The sequence below is a fragment of the Telopea speciosissima genome, chromosome 2 (assembly GCF_018873765.1).
Source record: "Telopea speciosissima isolate NSW1024214 ecotype Mountain lineage chromosome 2, Tspe_v1, whole genome shotgun sequence".
Classification (NCBI taxonomy): domain Eukaryota; kingdom Viridiplantae; phylum Streptophyta; class Magnoliopsida; order Proteales; family Proteaceae; genus Telopea; species Telopea speciosissima.
In genome coordinates, this window is record NC_057917.1 from 71593130 (window position 1) to 71610896 (window position 17767).

The 17767-nt window shown below is 37.4% G+C and overlaps 2 protein-coding genes across 3 annotated transcripts in view; one reads left to right on the forward strand and one right to left on the reverse strand.

Moving 5' to 3' along the window:
- Positions 1 to 2781: 2781 nt before the first annotated feature.
- Positions 2782 to 3339, reverse strand: LOC122652040 (multiprotein-bridging factor 1c). Its single transcript, XM_043845672.1, has one exon. It carries the CDS (start codon positions 3275 to 3277, stop codon positions 2828 to 2830), a length of 450 nt encoding a protein of 149 aa, XP_043701607.1. The 5' UTR covers positions 3278 to 3339; the 3' UTR covers positions 2782 to 2827.
- Positions 3340 to 10333: 6994 nt separating this feature from the next.
- The window catches only part of LOC122652611 (DNA mismatch repair protein MSH7), a 60558-nt gene continuing 53124 nt past the window's right edge, over positions 10334 to 17767 (forward strand). For both annotated transcript variants that reach the window (XM_043846395.1, XM_043846394.1), the window contains exons 1-3: positions 10334 to 10758; positions 11399 to 11945; positions 17551 to 17646. In XM_043846395.1, coding sequence (XP_043702330.1) covers positions 10412 to 10758; positions 11399 to 11945; positions 17551 to 17646 — 990 coding nt within the window. In that variant the 5' untranslated portion in view covers positions 10334 to 10411. The remainder of the gene's footprint in view (positions 10759 to 11398; positions 11946 to 17550; positions 17647 to 17767) is intronic.

Genomic DNA, 17767 nt, shown 5'->3' on the forward strand with positions numbered 1-17767 from the left:
CTATTACACTTCCTTTCGTCCCTCAGATTGTCAAGATTTTTGGTTTCCTGTTTATGAAAACTGTTGTTTAAAGTAGGTTAGCTGGAAGCCAACCTATTCCACCCCTTCTTGTCTACTGCACTCGGCACTCTAAGAAGCAACAATTTATTGGGGTTAATGTTCTTTTTATTAGCTGCTTAGACTGAGCAATTGATATATATATGGCTGCATGGGTTGCATGAAGCTATATGGTTGAAGTTTTAAATTGTTTATACAATAATAATTATAGGAGAAGGTTTAGGTTTCTGAGAGGCTGTGTGGCCCCAACGCTAGCATGAGGACAATGGAAGCATGCATAGAAACATTAACATTATTAGAGAGAGCCTTTAATGGGGGTGGGCTATCATTTCGTACCATGCTTCGTGGCATGGTTTGAGGTATTTGCACGTTTCTTTTACCCAAAACAAAAAGGGGTATTTGCACGTTTCGGGTTATACATATTGGTATCACAAGCGTTGCTTTAAATCTCAGTCGAAACTAATTGAGACGAGGAATGGGTGGAGTTTAAAAAGTCACATATCGAAACTTGAGGAAACTTACTCTAAACCAAAAAACACATTTATTTATGCCAGAAATTAAAATAAATATGTTTTTTTATGATAGCCAAGGTAGAAACTAATTTATGCCTAATATTATGCATTTGTTTAAGTTATTGTTCATAAAAAGCAAATATCCCTTATTTGAATAAAAAAATATTAAAATCAAATTTTAAAAGGATAAAAAATCAATCCTAGTTCATGAACAAAAATGAATTTTCTAAAGTGTAATTTTCAATTTCTTAATGTTGCAGGTTTTTCAAATCTATAAATGTCATAAATCTTAATACTATAAAACATTGTTAAAGCTAAAAGTGCAGTAAATTTTTATTTATTTTTTTCATTTAGAATGATTTCAAAAAGCATTTGCACACACTAATTAAGTTTGATCGGAATATAATACTTTAAATCTAAATTAGATTTAAGCAATTTTGGATTTTTTTTGAAAGCTTTCTAGTAATTTTAAAAAATCTTCACGCATATCAAATTATGTTTGTACACAACTTGTTCAATATAAATTAGATTTAAGCAATTTTGGATTTATTTGAAAACTTTCTTGATAAGCTTTCAAACAAATCCAAGATTGTTTAAATCTGATTTATATTAAAGGAGTTATGTTTCAGTCAAATTTTATTCGATACCATATCCAAGAAATATACAGTATCAAATTTGGGTCAAAACCACAAGTATTGTTTTTAGTGTTTTATAAGTGAAATTAATGCATGAACTGAGTTCAAAATGTCAAAAAATAGGCATCACAACATGAATCAAGATTAAAAAAAAATAACTTCTAAGCTTCAAAACCAAGGTTTGAGTTAACATGGAGAAAATCTCAGGTTTCAACCAAGTCTTAGTTTTTGACTAATCAAAACCGTTGACACTAATACTTAGAACCTTGATCACGAGTCACCAATCTTTCACTATCATTTTGTACCTATCTGTGGCATGTTTTAAGGTATTCGCACGTTTCAGGTGATACATATCCATATCATAAGTCATCAATCTTGAGCTGTCATTTCTTGCCCCTCTGGCATGTTTTGAGGTATTCGCATCTTTTGGGTGATACATATCGGTATCACAAGTCACCAATTTTGATATCGTATCGATACGAATACAGAATTCATCTTTTTCTTTTTAGGTTTAATATTTTGAATAGATATATTAAATGTAAAATACAGGTGGATTATATCTTGTAAAAACCCGTTATAGTAAGACTTAGGAAATGTATCAGTGAAATAGGATCGACAAGGGGTAAAACAGTGGAAAAAACCTTTTAAGGAAAATCAATGGTAAATTTGTCTGATACTATTCCTCAGAATTTTTGTTTTTTTTTTATAAATATTTCACTTCCTTCATTTGTTTTGCAACCAAACGGAGCCTAGTCCACCATGAACCCTGTTTATCCATCAAGACAAAGGCCCTCTTCTGTATATAATTTTTCTTTTTTATGTTTTTATAAATGATTTCACTGCCTTCTCCCAAAATTTGATTTGCAAACAGAGAGCCTAGTCCAATATTAACTCTGTTAATAACTTAATCCATCAAAACAAAGAATTGGCGTTGGGCAGTCAAGAAAAATGCAGTGGTCAGCCAGAGGAAAGGGTGATCTCCATGAGTCGATGATGGGGGAGTAATAATTACTAGGAGAAGAAGACAGATCTAAACAATTGCAAGTTTCAGTCCCTGGATAAAGATCTCGCTTAAAAAAGTTGGAAAAAGGGTACGCTATCATCTTCTCTTCTTCTCTCTCCTCATATAAAATTAAGCAGTCGTTTTGAAGTTTAATGAAACATTCGTTTCTTAGTTCATGTGTACTTCCCAAACCGAAATTTAGAGTAAGGATTGGGGCTGAATCAACAATATATTAAATTTTTCATCTTCAATCGAGAAACAAGTGGAGAATATTTGCAGAAATTAAGCTCAATCTCATTACGTAACAATTTCGTCAATTTCTTTTCGTTAATTGGGAGGTAAAACCCGTACGAATCCCGAAAAAAATCTCGAACTATATAACAGTATCAATAAAAATAAGAGGATACCTAAGATAAAAGAAAGAGAAAATTTATCAACCACTACAGAGTATTTCTGTTTTCTTTACACAGATTTCTTACAAAGCTAATTCTATAGTTTTCCACATCCGATTTCATCCACTCTTTCAACCTTAACATCCGGAGAAAAGGAAAGAAAGATTTACAACAGTAGAACGAACTAAACACACGACAACTTCACCTATAACTCGGAATCCATCACATTCACTTACCCTTTCCCGACCCTGAGTTTCCTCTCAGCTTGACTTCCAAGACCCTCTCCATCTTCGCTAACACAGCCTGGTTAGGAACAGCTTTCCCGTTCTCGTATTCCTGAACCAACTGTAGCTTCTCATTGATCTGCTTAGCCAGATCGGCCTGACTCATCTTCTTAGCCAACCGTGCCTTCTGTATGGCCTGTCTCACATCCGCCGCTACTCGGTTCACCGCCGCCGGTTCCGTCTCCTCGTCGAGTTTCCTGGCGTTGACAGCCGTTGCCGGTAGTTTCTTGTTCGAACCCGCGTCGAACTTCTTTATCGTCTGAATCTCTGTACCCACACGTAGAGCCTGGTTCACGGCTTTCGGATCTCTAAGCGCCTGAGCCTTTGGCTTGGATTTGTGTAGCACGACTGGCTCCCAATCCTGAGACAAGGCTCCTGCGTATCTGCTCGGCATCGTTGATCGAAAGTCGAAGATGAAAGAAATGAGAAAAGAGAAATTGCAGGTGACGAAGATCAACGATCCATTCGAAATGGGGAATGGTTTTTTATAGGAGTTGGTTGTCTAGAAGGTTCGTTCCGTCACTGTGAATCGATTTGGTTCTCGAAGTTTCTCAAGTGGCTTTTGTCTTATTTTTGAGAATCCAACGTGTTGATTGGTTTCGTAGTTCGAAATTGGATTGGGGCCTGTATGAAATGGGCCTATTTTGTTGTCCAAAATTAGCAATACTCACTTATGGCCAAGAATTAATTGGCATTATTGAAAACAAATTTAGCTCCAAATCTATAACTCAATTCAAAGAATTAGGTCAGAATTGATAATTGGCTTTCAACCCACTCATCCATTTAAACTTTTTTTTTTTTTTGGGGTAAAACTCATCCATTTAAACTCAGAATGGGGGGACATTGGTCCCTGATGATTCCAATCTGGATCGAATCGGACCTGATAAGAACTGGGGTCATTGGTCCCTGCTCATTCCGATCTGGATCGAATCGGAACTGATAAGAACTGGTTTAAAAAACCCTAGAATCGATCGTTCCATAACATAATTAACCAAGATCGATCACAATCGATTCTGATCCGATCTGGCCAATTGAACCAATTTGCTTCCAATTTTTTGAACCATTGACTGTGATGGGCAAAAGGGCAACTCTGGAGATGTGAGAACTGTAACTCTTGCAATTCCATGCTACAGTTTTAAGGATCATATATTCATAATGCTTAAGCAATGTCATTTTTTCGTCCTCTCGTGTTGCGAGCTTAAGAAATAAAAACAAATTATTGGAATAATAAATTTTGTTATCGACCAAAGGAATGGAGACTGGAGAGAAAACAAGGTAAAAACAGAAATAGTTCACACAATTGCAAGAGATAATTGCAAATCTGGTTAATAATTTAGTCATAAGGCCCAACGGCCTGGCAGCCCATATATATTTAGAAAAATCACAGGATAAGAAAATATGTCAAATTGATTCTCGATGGACATTACAAAACGAACAATTAGTATCCAAGTCTAACCATTTCCCCAAGGTTTCTCGAACAGGAACACCCTCATGAAGCACCCTCCAAAGATGGACTTTGAACTTATGGTGGATATTAAATTTCTAAAGAAATAACCACCATTTAGCGAGAAAATGAGGTCCAGCCACCCTCTCAGAGCGAGAGGTTACAGACTTACAGATAGATATTTATCCTTACACAAAAATTTTGCCGCCAATTTGGTAGTGAACAAGCCATTGTGGGAATCTTTAAAATTTCACAAACCAAAGAAGGAGGTAAATACAAAGAGAGTAGATTTGCATTCCATGTATTTAAAGAAACAAAATCACATATCTTGGCCTTAGGATCGTGTCTTGCCCAAACTGAGGGAACAGTACACATCGGCAACGAAGGAACCTAAGGGTCGGACCAAAAGTTTCCTGTCCATTACCTATTTTCCGAGACATCATTTCATTGAAGAATGGGAATGATGATAGCAATGCTGCTCCACTTCCAGAAACCCCTCTTCGAAACAGTTGTTATCAAGGATATATTTATTAAAAAAAAAAATATTTAGTTCGCAAAATCTTAGCCCATAGGACCTCCTCTTCATTAATTAAGCACCAACCCATCTTAAGTAAAAGAGCCTTATTTTGGGTTACAGAGTCTCTCAAACCCAAACCCCCAAAGTTTAGGTGAACAAATCGTATTCCAAACAAATAAATGAAGTTTCTTTGAATCACCCTGATTCGCATTCCAAAATCTCAAACTAATCGAATCAAGCCTGAAAGATTTTAGCGGGAAAGGCAAAACAAGAATTAGATAGGCTGGGATTGCAGATAAAATAGATTGAGATCAAACCTTACGGCAATCATAAGAAAAGGAGATTCGCATTCCAAGTTGTTAAGCAGTTTTTTACACGATTAACAATATGCTCTAAACCAAACACTTTTGGACCTAGGATGAAAAATGCTAGTACAAAATAAATAACATTCTTTGTCATTTCCTTAATGCCAATAATCAAAACAAGACACCATCTGTCATCCAAGGGAATATTACAATTAAAAAATTAACCGTTTTTATCAAGGTTAATATGTTGGCCAGACAAATCAGAAAGGAGATCTAGGATAGATTTAATAGTCAAGACATCTTCAATAGTCGTTTGACAAAAAAATGAAAGTATAATCGACAAAAAGTAAGTGAGATACTTCAAGAGCATTGCAAGAAACCTTCATACCTCTAAACATGTCTAATTCTCTATGCTAATAAAAGCTAGGAAAGAGCTTCTATAGCATTGACAAACAAAATAAGGGCTCAAGAGGCACCCTTGTCTGAGGGTTCAAAGTTCTCAAAAAAACTACCCTCAAGCTTGATCGAATAGGAAACATAATATAAGATGTGATTAACGAGATCACATCAACAGTCTCCAAATCTCCAAAACTCAAAGATAGCTCTAATGAATCCCCACTCAAGTCTATCATATGCTTTGGTCATATCCAACTTAAGAGCAATAATACAAAGACTTCCATTTTTTATGGTTCAAATAGTTAAAATTTTCCTAAGCAATAATAATTTTATCAATGATTTGTTTGCCTAGTATGAAAGCAACTTGGAAAGGCGACACAAAAGACTGTAAGAGACCCTTCAACTTGTTGAGTAAAATCGTAATAATTATTTTGTATGATGCATTGCACAGACTTATGGACCGAAAATCATCAACCCTCGTAGCATCATCTTTTTTGGGGATAAGACAAATTAAGGTATGATTAACACCAGAAGCAAGACATTAGGTACGAAAGAAATCATCCACAAAACGACAAACATCTACCAAGTCTCGAAATTTCTAATAAAAACAAGCTTGAAATCCATCAACATTTGGGGCTTTAAAAGACCCAAAAGAGAAAACCACATCTCTGATTTCATCCTACGAGGGGAAACACTTAGAGCACTTGGATGTGATGGGTCAAACAAACATTCAACAAAAGTAGGTTCTAAGGGAATGAAGATAGTAAACAATTAAACTATTATAAGACGCAAAAGTTTTAGTAGTATCCCAAGTATTCTAAATACGATCACCATCAGCATCAATTAGAAGATCCATTATATGCTTACGAAGATGATGTTTGGTTAGAGCATGATAGTACCGAGTATTTCTATCACCATCCTTCATATGAAAATGCCTAGATTTTTAGAGGGTTCTCCAAAGTCTCCAAATTCGAAAACAAATAGAAAAGAGAAAAATCTTAAAACCTCAACATGAGAAAAAATGATCGATTCAAAAAACCTTCAAAAGTCTGTTGAGACTCGTTAATTTAGCCATCAGACTCTAACCACTTAAAAGACCACATTTTTTCAATACAAAAATTCGGAAGTGAGGATGGAAGTCCTAGCTTCTTGAAAATAAAAAAAAACCTTTCTGAAAAACAAGTTTCAGGTTTGTGGACTGAAGAAGAATTGGATTATGGTTTGATCCAATGGAATGTATTTTCAAAAGAGAAGCGAAAGGGAATAAATTAATGGGAAAATTACATACCCCTCTCTGTACTTTACCCTAATTACATGTTACTCCCCTTGGTTTTCCCACCTTATATTTTCCTCCCCTGTACTTTAAGAAATATTACTATTTAACCCCTGCCGTTATCATCCGTCTGTTAAGTGTTAATGTGACATTGTTAGATTTTTCATAATCCCCAAACTAACCCTGGTCCATGTAAATAGACCCTTTTACCCTTTTGATTAAAAAGATTCTTCTTCTTCTTCCTCCTCCACCTGCAACCGCACCCGCCCCCACCCCCTCTGCAACCATTTTTTCGAAGCCTTTTATACGCTTGGATGAGCGAAACCCAACATATGAACATGAGAAGGGCTGCCAAGGCTAATCCCAGAATTCGCAGAAACTGAAAAAACCCCATCTCTCTACGTCTCCCTTTCTCTGTTTCTTGAAGAAACCTGCAAGCCCTACCCTTGTAAACCCCAGACCCCACGAACCCCAAGCTCCTGGAATGATTATGACAATTTTATCTTCCTCTTCACCCCTTCACTACCTCTTCTCCTTCTTCTAAAACCTGATCGAATCACAACTTGCAACTGCCACTGCAATTGCCGCTCCACCATCGCCACCACTACCAATGCTGCCCAACCGCACCACATCCTCTTTCCCGCCCAGCGAGATCCTTCCATCCCTTCTGTTTCTTCATTCTTCTTCTTCTCCTTCTTTTATCTCTGGTTTATTTTCCCCAATCCCCTGTTCTGGCGCACAAACAGCCCTCACGTAGGGAAAAGGAGTTTCGCCGGAAGCTGCAACGGCGAAGGGACGATGAGAATCACGCCGCCAAAGTAGGGCAATGACTGTTGAGAAGAAATATGAACCAATCACTGATTCCTACTGTAGTCCACATATAGTTAAAACGGGTATGGAAAAAATACAGTGGTCAATTCTTGTGCTAGTTTTTGTATCAAATATGAATATTGGACTTTATTCCCAGTTACATTTTTGGCGAAGTGCCAAGATGATAGTGAAAAAGAGATTTCTGACATGAGAGAGGAAATGTTAACTCCTTGAGTATCATGATCTAGGAACTCCTTTGCCTGAATTTAAAAGAGAGAATAATTTGTTTCTAGGAATATTCTTTGACAATTACTGTGAAATATGGTAGCCTGGTTTAGTTAAATCCATCTCTCTCTGTCCCCTTCCGGCTCTTTGTCTGGATTTGAATCGAAGGGTAAAAAATTCAGTTACATTTCAGACAAAGCAGCCGAATCAACACCCCACCCCTCTGCATATCACCGCCAGCCCCATCCCTTTGTTGTTCCACTGAAACCCTACCCCATTTCAGTGTTTCCGATAGCACTGAAACCCTAATCCCAACCCATCGACCACCACTGAAACCCTTCCCAACATCCACTGTGAAGCACAAAACCATCCACCGCCCCACTCTGATCTCAATCGAACCCCTTCCTAGGGTTCCGCCAGAACCCCAAAAAAAAATGAAGAAGATAGAGCGCGAGACCACAAAACAGAAACGTCATAGGATAATCAGAGGCGGTGTATATCTTATCCGCCGCCAACCTCCTCCTCGTCTCCCATCCCCAGCGAAGGATAGCATTGTAATTTAATTTCTGTTGTTTTAGTACAAGGGTTAAATAGTATTTTCTAAGTAATATCTAACAGCAGGCTAACACTGTAAGCTGGAGGGAGTCAAAATGTAAGGTGGGAAAACCAAGGGAAGGAACGTATAATTAGAGCAAAGTACAGGGGAGGGGATGTAATTTTCCCTAAATTAAACCATGAGGGATAAGTTAAAATCCTATTCCAAACATTTTTTAATCAGACCAGGAGGGGCTTGCCTATTAGTCCTAGTAAAACGAGAACCTATAATGTCAGATTTGCATCTTGAAGAATTATATAATTGAGAATTAGAATTAAACCAAACTTGCCCTATATGCTAAGGCCCTAGTCATGCCTTGTATAAGCATACTAGCACTCCCATTTTTGGCGACAATGAAGACCATATGGCTTGAGTATAAATTTGTAAACCCACTCCCCCAACCCAACCCCTTTCTCTATTTCAACTCCATTTTGATCCTTAGGATCACACATTCTGATGAGGGTTTTCTTATACTAATCACCCAGTTATGGCACGTAGAAGGATGGTCCAAATATGATCGTTGGATATGTAGTGAATAGTGTAGATTGCTCGCATATTAATTACTAAAGTAAATTTAACTATTTATCGTCTCATGTATTGAAATGCACCTTTTTAATAGGTCTAACATTGATAGGCAACCTTCCCCCCCCCCCCCCTCTTTTAAAAAAATCCAAAATATATTTTTTGAAGGAAGAAGTTTTCCTTCATCAAGGAGTGAAGGATCACCGATTCACCATCCCCATCAATGGCCATAAAAATCTACTCCCTACTGTGGGCGATCCCTTGTGGACACTAATCCAAGGCCTTGGTCAATGGAAACCCCATCGACTGTGGTTGAAGAAAAACTCGATCATTTTTCAAAGTGGGAAAATGAGCTCTGTTTGGGAGCTTGACATCTAAGCCCTCAGTAAGCACTTTTTAGGAGTTGTTTCATTAAAAAATTGGTGGTATATTGAACATTGATACACTTGGCGTCTAGGGTGGACTCCATCTCCATCATGTGACTAGATTATTTGCTTCACTCAACGTCTTAACCATGTCATGTCCCAATAGAGGAATGAAAAATTAAAAAGAATAAAAAAATAAATAAGGATCAAGTTTTCCTTAAGCCACGATGAATGTGAATTCATTCACCGCAAGGCTTCAGATGTCTGTAGGACGGTGGGAAAGATATCAGAAAGGTATTTGAAGAACATACTAGAACTTTACAGGGTTTGTGAACCCTAGAATGATGGGGTGAAGAAAAATTTTCTTCAAAAAAATAATAATAATTTCCAAGAACTATTTCATGAAACCTAACCAAAAAACAAGTTAAACAACCGAACACAAGATTATTCAAAGAGGAAAGTTTTCATACACGGCTATGTAAGCCGTGTATGTGAGAGGATCTCTCACAAAAAATTGGAAAAGTCATAAATCCCCACCCATTAATTAATGTCTTGAAACTCCCATCCTCTTATATACACGGTTTACTCAAATTATGAAAAAATGTGTGAAGCTTGGGCTTGGCAGGTATCACTTAGGCCCCACTTACATTAGCCCATGCAATGACAAGCATAGTCCGATCTGGCCATGTCTAGTGCTCCAATGCCAAGTGACCAAGTCAATCATAGTGAAACTCTCCAGATGTATTTGTAACAAACGAGCCATTTAAGGCAGGCTTGGGGTTTTGGCGGCCCACAACCCTCCAGATTTTAGAGTAAAGAATTCACTCGAGACTCCAGACTTTCAAAAATACCGACCGATGGGTCCAATCTGTAAAACATCAGCTGAATAGGGGCATTTATGTCTTTGGACGCTCCAAAATCCAAAGCCAAAAAGTGGCGCCAAGTCTCCCCCCATCACCTCATTAGCCATATGAGCCAATACCCACGACAGAGATGCCATCGTTCTTTCCACTGTCTAATTTCTCGTTATATTCACACTTTTGTTCTCTTCGTTGTGTGCTTTCACTTCAATCAGAATGCAGCGCCAGAGTTCCATACTCTCCTTCTTCCAGAGATCCTCATCTGAAAACCATCAGAGCTCCGGTGGCTCCTCAGACGCCGACATGTTAGCCAGTCGGCGTCAATCTCCGTCGTCGGAAAAGCAAGGGAAGCAGAAGTCATTATTCACAGAACAACAAACTGCTCTTCCATCGGCTAATGATTCTTCGTTTGAAATCAGAGGAACTGATACTCCTCCAGAAAAGCTGCCGCGTCAGATTCTTCCGTCTAGCTTTTCGGTGAACGATGACATCAGGCCTTCGCTGTTTCATAGTATTATGCATAAGTTTGTGAAGGTCGACGAACGAGACAATTCTTGTGGACGGTATGTTCTTTCCATTTAAACTTCAAATCAAAATATCCGGATTAGGATATTGTTTGATCTTGGTCTGTAAGGTTTTGTGAAGCTGTTGTGACGATTTGTGGAAACTCTTGTAGATATAGGTCAAGCGCAGCTATATCCGAAGAGAAAATTCTGTTCGTTTTATTTTTATTCTTCTCATTACTCTTTTTTGATACAGCAGGAGTATATAATACCACTCATCCTAACTTAATTATTTCTCAATCAATGATAACGGTGGGCTGGGAATTATTTGAAGAAATGAAAGTGTCCAAAAAAAAAAAAATTTTTGTTACTTTGAGCCGGATGGCATATAGAACACTATAATCATGGAATGATGGAATATGCAATATCATGAAACCAAGATATCTATAATGTTAAATCTAACTGACTGGTTGCTACCCTAAGAAGTTGGTTGAGAGGCCTTCTTTGTCTGTCTGCTGGGCGATGCATTTTCATGACTCAATGACCATGTATAGTTAACGGTGCATACTTATTTAAAGTTTTTTTTTTTTGGTTCAAAATTAAAGTGTATATTCAACCGTGGCATCATTATTAGTTGTTTTAGCACATGAATGTTTTAGTTTTGGATGAATCACATTTTAATTTGGGGATAATTTTGCAGGGACCAAGCTGGTGGTGGTTCCTCTAAAGGTCTCATGATATCTAGTAATATCGGTGACAATCAGCTATTGTCTCAACACGAAACATTTGTCAGGAATTCCCAAAAGGACAGTGTTTGTAATTCTAAGGACATCAATGATCAAGGGGACTTTTTATGGATGGAAAGTGATCCCGATGATTTAGGGCCAGAAACACCAGGTATTCGTCCTCTTGTTCCCCGTTTGAAGCGAATTCAAGAGGATTATTCTAACTCAGACAAAAAGAGTGGATCTTCCTTGTCGAGTTTTGGCAAAAGAGCAAAGTTACTTGAAGATTCAAGTTCTGGAAACCAGTGTCGTGGAGATGCATCGGAAACAACTGTTAGTAAATTTGAATGGCTTGACCCTTCTTTGATAAGAGATGCAAATGGAAGAAGGCCTAATGATGCTCTTTATGACAAGAGGACCCTATACATACGGCCTGATGCATTGAAAAAAATGACAGCATCTCAAAAACAATATTGGAGTGTGAAATGTCAGTATATGGATGTTGTTCTCTTCTTTAAAGTGGTTAGTTCAACTTGCCATCTCATTTGGTGTCTGTCTTATGGTAACATTGCTTTTGGTTCGATGGAACTAGAAAATTTCTTTTAAGCCTTTACTTTGGTTAAGATACTGGTTTACAAGTTAGAAATTTTGTGCTGTTTTGAACTTATACCATACTGCAATTGAAATGCTGATAATCCAAGTGCAAATAGGAAAGTGTCAATTTATGTATAAATTGCTGAAACATGACATATTTGAGAAGAGTCGCATTGGGAAGGTTTTGTAAATAGGTAATGGGATTTTCCAATGTCTACGATGCATACGGTTCAAAAAAAAAATTGCAAAAAAATCAATGTGTCGATCCTAGTCCTCTTTCTTTTTTCATAGCAGTTTTTTTAACTCCTAACGAAAGGGCTTTTCTTCCATTTTTCAAGAAAGATAAGTTTTGGCTCCCTATAATATGAAAAAGAATTCACTAAACTTATCGAACTAACCTCTCATTGATGTATTGTTTCATCGAGATCCAAATCACGATGTAATTTTCTTGTTCCTGAATGGGCCTCTTCAAGTCTTTTAGGTTTAGGCTCTACTCTGGGTAAAGGTCTGCCTGATTTTTATTTGCACATATAGGACAAATGATCCCAATACCACTTCTTTTTGCTATGATTTCTGTTTTTCTTGTTCAAGTCATTTCATGTCTTATACTATTATTAAAAAAGGGGGGTGGATTTTTTGTTCAAAAAGCCCTGCTGTGGACTTCTTGCAATTATTCAGCATCTTGAGTCTATGAGTTACTTGTTTTTTTGCATTATATTAATCAAATTTCTCACCTTTTCTGAGGTGGAAAAAAATTGAAGAAGTGAACATTCTAATAAAGGATAGAGTGCTTGCATTCACACAATATAGATTAGGTATTTGGGTCGTAGACTCATATTTGTGAACTATTTGAGATAGAGTGAGACAAAAGGAGAGGAGAATAGGATAAAAAATAGTTTATAGTCATTATACATTGGATCCCTTGGGAGGGCCTCTTGTATGTACATATTTTTTCAGGAGCTTGCTGCACATTGTTTTATTTTCTATCCTATCTTGGTGAACACCCTGGTTTACCTTTTGATCTGCACAGCGTTTTGTTTTTTCAGCATTACCCAAGGCTTTCTTTATTGCTGGTTGTTGAAAAAGAGAAAAACTGACATTTATATTGTGTGAGTTAGTTTCTGTGATGATTCTTTAAATTTTCCTTAACTTTGAGTCTGATATTTTCGGGAAACAGACTCTCCGCGAAGCGGGGTAAGGCTGTGTACATTATGACTCTCCGCAGTGGCGGGAGCCTTGTGCACTCGGTACGCCCTTTTTTTGAGTCTAATATGTATTATGTTTTTCTTTATGGACTGTAACTGGTCATTCCACTAAAGCATGGTTGATAAAAGGGTGTACCCAGTGCACGAGGCTCTCGCCACTGCAGGGTGTGGGAGGGTCATAATGTATGCAGCCTTACCCTTGCTTTTGTAGAGATGCTGTTTGATGTTCTTAATATTGACTCAATACTGTAATTAAGTATTTACGGAAATTGGAATTGCTGGAGTTGACTGATTTTTTGTGACAGGTGAAGGACATCACATTTAAAAGGCATATGACATTAAGTTGGGGTTCAAATTGAAATTGGGAAACTTGGGAGCCAGGATCTATCGAAGTTAAGGGTTTTATAGGTGAAAAGTTGGCTGAGCAATTCATGTTTTGTGGGGTTTCTAGTATATTGGATTGGGCTAATTTATTGGGACAAAGGCATGGGGTTTTGAAGGCTCAAAGGATTAGGGTTTTAAAAACCTGGTCATGGGGTTAGGCAACAGCAAATAACGCAAGGATGACACACTAGCGACATTTGATTTGACCTTGTTGTGGCCTAAAGATCAAAACTTCAAGGAAATTTTTTATAAAACCAAACCAGCAATGCAAATAGTTTTTCTCATTACCACTGAAGAAAGCAATTGCAATACCTCTACCAGGGTTCTCAAGTTTGGCCAGGAAAATCAACTAAAACTTTTGAATTTAGGAATAAAAAACCAAATTATCCGTAGAATATTGATACTTTATTTGGATGTGTCATTCAAATTGACTTTGTAAGATTGACCACAACAATATTAAACTTGAGAACACTTTAATTTGATAACAAACAAAAATATTAAGAATGAACCTTTTCAAATGTACGTAGTATTTATGATACCAAATTATAAATGGTTTGAACTTCTACTAGATAAAAACTCCAATGTTCTAGTTCAGCATCACAACATGAATCTCATTCGCTTTGACTTGATATGATCCTTTTATGTTGGGAATAATCCCAGATCGGAAAACTCTAGTACCTTGGATGCCTTCATGACCATTGGGCCTCTCCACCTTATAGCTTAAGCTTTTGGGTTGGACACTTCAAGATGGTATCAGAGCCATAAAGCCCAGTACGTTGTAACAGATTTTTGTACATTTTCCAAAAAGAGGGGCCACACATGCCACGTGTGTTGCCATCCAAAAGAGGGGCAACATGTGAAGGGAGGTGTTGGGAATGATACTACATTGGATGACTCTGAGACCTTGGATGCTTTCATATACCAGTTTGGCCTCTCCACCTTATAGCCTAAGCTTTTGAATTGGACACCTCATGCATTCAAACCCCTGTGTGGGTCCCAAATAAGTAATTGCCCCTTCTACACAAAGTTTGAACTTGAGTATTGTCCTTCTCCTGGTTCACTAAAAGGCTTTCAGCTCTTGATCCTTACTATTAACTCATTTCCTTTTGTTATCTCTTTTTCTTTGGCCCGTGGACATATTTCTGGTAAATTTTATGTCGGATCTTCTTATGTACTGTTGCTTAGTGCGATGATAAAAACATCTCAGGCTGCCGGCAGGATGACGCGGCTTTCAGTCTTGAGAGCAGCTGCTTTGTGCAAAACAGAATTTGGGAAAGCGGGACTTGCACCTTGTTACATCCCTTTCTTTCCCTAGAATTTGGAACGAAAAGAATAGACTTTTGAAGACCATTCAAGATCTTTCCCAAGAATTTATGCTGACATTAGCTCTACCTTTTTCATTAGGCTTTGGGCAACTAAAGAATTCACTAGAGTTTCAACTTTCAACTGACCCTTTTGCTTGCAATTGGATTCTTTGCTTAAGATTGAATTCTTTTTGAAAAGGGGATATACTTCCTTTTTTAGTGAGTTTTTGTTCTATTTGGGTAGGGTGAGGTAAAAAATCAGGTATAATTTTACATTTTGACAATTATGAATGACTGAAATTCTATGGTTGCTATGATTATTAAAAAAAAGAAAAAACTAAAGCAATTGCTAATGATTTTATTGTTTAGTCAATACTGTCATCAACTCATGTTATGTTTTCCTCCCGTTTATTAACTTTTCCACTTGTGAATTGCAGTGGGTGTGCATTTGTTTGTTTGTTTATTTGTTAATTTTGGGGATAGACAGAATAAAAATTATTATTATGACAATATCAAGGCATTAATAACCAACAGCAGTAGAAGAGGAAGAGAAGAAGAGAATGGTGGGAGGTAGATAGGATGAACCGTAGGTTCATACTAAAACACCTCCCTTCTAAGATCCCAAGCAAACCTAAACCCGAACTCAACAGAATAGTCAACGAGAGTCAACTTTTGCAGATGAAGGTCAAACTTTGGGAATCAATCACAGAAAAGTACCAGGGATATCCTTCAGAAGATAGGAGTGATCCAACAATCAGATTGTAAATAATTAAAGAATTATGAAATCAGAGAATAAAATCCAGCAAGTAGGAAAACTCAAATTAAATGAATTCCGAAGGTCAGATCAGGGTAAAACTCAAACCGAGTCTCACTCTTAGGATGCTTAATCAATGCCCAAAATATGGATCAAATCTAAAGGTTAGATAGAAAGTAATCTTGAAATCTTCGGACCTGAAATAGAACACCTGCCGAAAATAGGAGATTTTTAATAACTTCAAACTAGGTGCTCAGATCAGTGATAGTGTCGCCTTGAATGCCACCAAGTTTCAGCTTGATCTGATCACTAAAACTATCTCGGGTGCAAAAATTAAACTGACAGAAAACTGGCTAAAAACAGGGTTGCTGCGGGTTGTTCCAATCAAGTTTTAATGAGGTTGAACCACTATGAACAAAGTAGTAATACCAGTAACAGATTAAAGGAAGATATCTAACTCAAATCAGAGAATGAAATCTAAGAACAATAGTGCCAATCGTTGGGATATCAACCAGTATACCTTGATTGTTAGAAAACAGAGTATAATGAGATAACCAAGGCTTCCCACCAACTGGACCAGAATGCCACTGTCCAAAGAGGCTTCACACCATGACTGAATCACACATCTAGTTGCAGAAAAGCAAACTTCAATTATTCATCCAACGTATGGAGCTCTTTGCTCTACAAGTTTATGTAGAAAAGAATTAAACCGATTCCTAATCTGATTAGGAAATCAGATCCTAGTCTGAAAAAAAAAGCAACCCAGTGCACGAGGCTCCCACTACTGCAGGGTCTGAGAGGGGCAAATGTATGCTGCCTTACCTTACCCCCTGCTTCGCAGGAGAGGCTGTTTCCAATTTTAGAACCCGCAACCAATAGGTTGCAATAGCACAACTTAACTGTTGCGCCAAGGCTCGCCCATTAAATCAGATTCTAGTCTAACTATGAAATTATTCCTATTACTAATTACAAAGCATAACTGAGAAAGGAAACATAGTTCAAATAGGAAAACTTAACTACTTAAATTAGAATCTAAGTAACTAATTATTAAGCCCACAAATGTGCTGGATTAGGCCCACAAATGGGCTGCAACCACCTAACTTGAGCTGGACCCGTTGCTGACATTTTTCTTCCTTCGGGACTCGGGAGTAAGTGATGTACTCCTGCTCTTCACCAGAGAGGGAATGAAGAGGGATCGAAGAAGAGGAGAGAGAAGGGAAGATTACTGCCCATGGTTTGAGTTGTGAACGGCCTACTCAAACCGTGGGGAGAGAATTATATTTATAGCCAAATAAACACCTTACAACGTAGTCCACCGACTTAAGATGAAGATAAAATTAAAAACTCTTGAAACACTTAACACACAAAGTGAGACATATAAAGTAAAACTAACACTTAAACACATAAAACCCAATTCTACACCAACACTAAAACCGTGAGTTGCTCCTAAACCATGAGTAACGCTTTAACAATTATTAAAGAGAAAAAAGGATCTACATATACAGCAGTCTATAAACACAAATGACTGTACATATACTGCAACATAGTGAGAAAAAAGAAGAAAAGAGGGAATGTACACTTGAAAGAGAAAACCTTAGACATAAATGACTATACAATATATATAGCCACATGAAGGAAGGACTTACCAAAAGAGAAATGCAGAGTGCACACGTGTCTACAGAGAAATATAGAGCGCTCATGTTTCTTTTCACATCTTTGTGTTAATATTGTAGCCAGGTTCAGTTTCCCCGTGTATCTTTTATGCATCTACCTTGTTCATTTGTCAGTAATAATTTTATTATTATTATTTTTTTCTTTTTATCCCATTTTGGTGGTTTCTTTCTATATATAAATTTCCCTACCTAATGTTTTCCCTTGGCAACTAGGGGAAATTCTATGAGCTTTATGAATTAGATGCTGAAATCGGTCATAAGGAGCTTGATTGGAAAATGACATTCAGTGGTGTAGGTAAATGTAGGCAGGTGAGCTTCAGCTCTAATATTTGTGGCCCTTCTGGTGGTTTCCTCCCCCTCCCCCCTCACTGTTGTAAGTAATTCATAGCTTCAACAAGGATTTATTTGTATTCAGTAGCATCTCATTTTT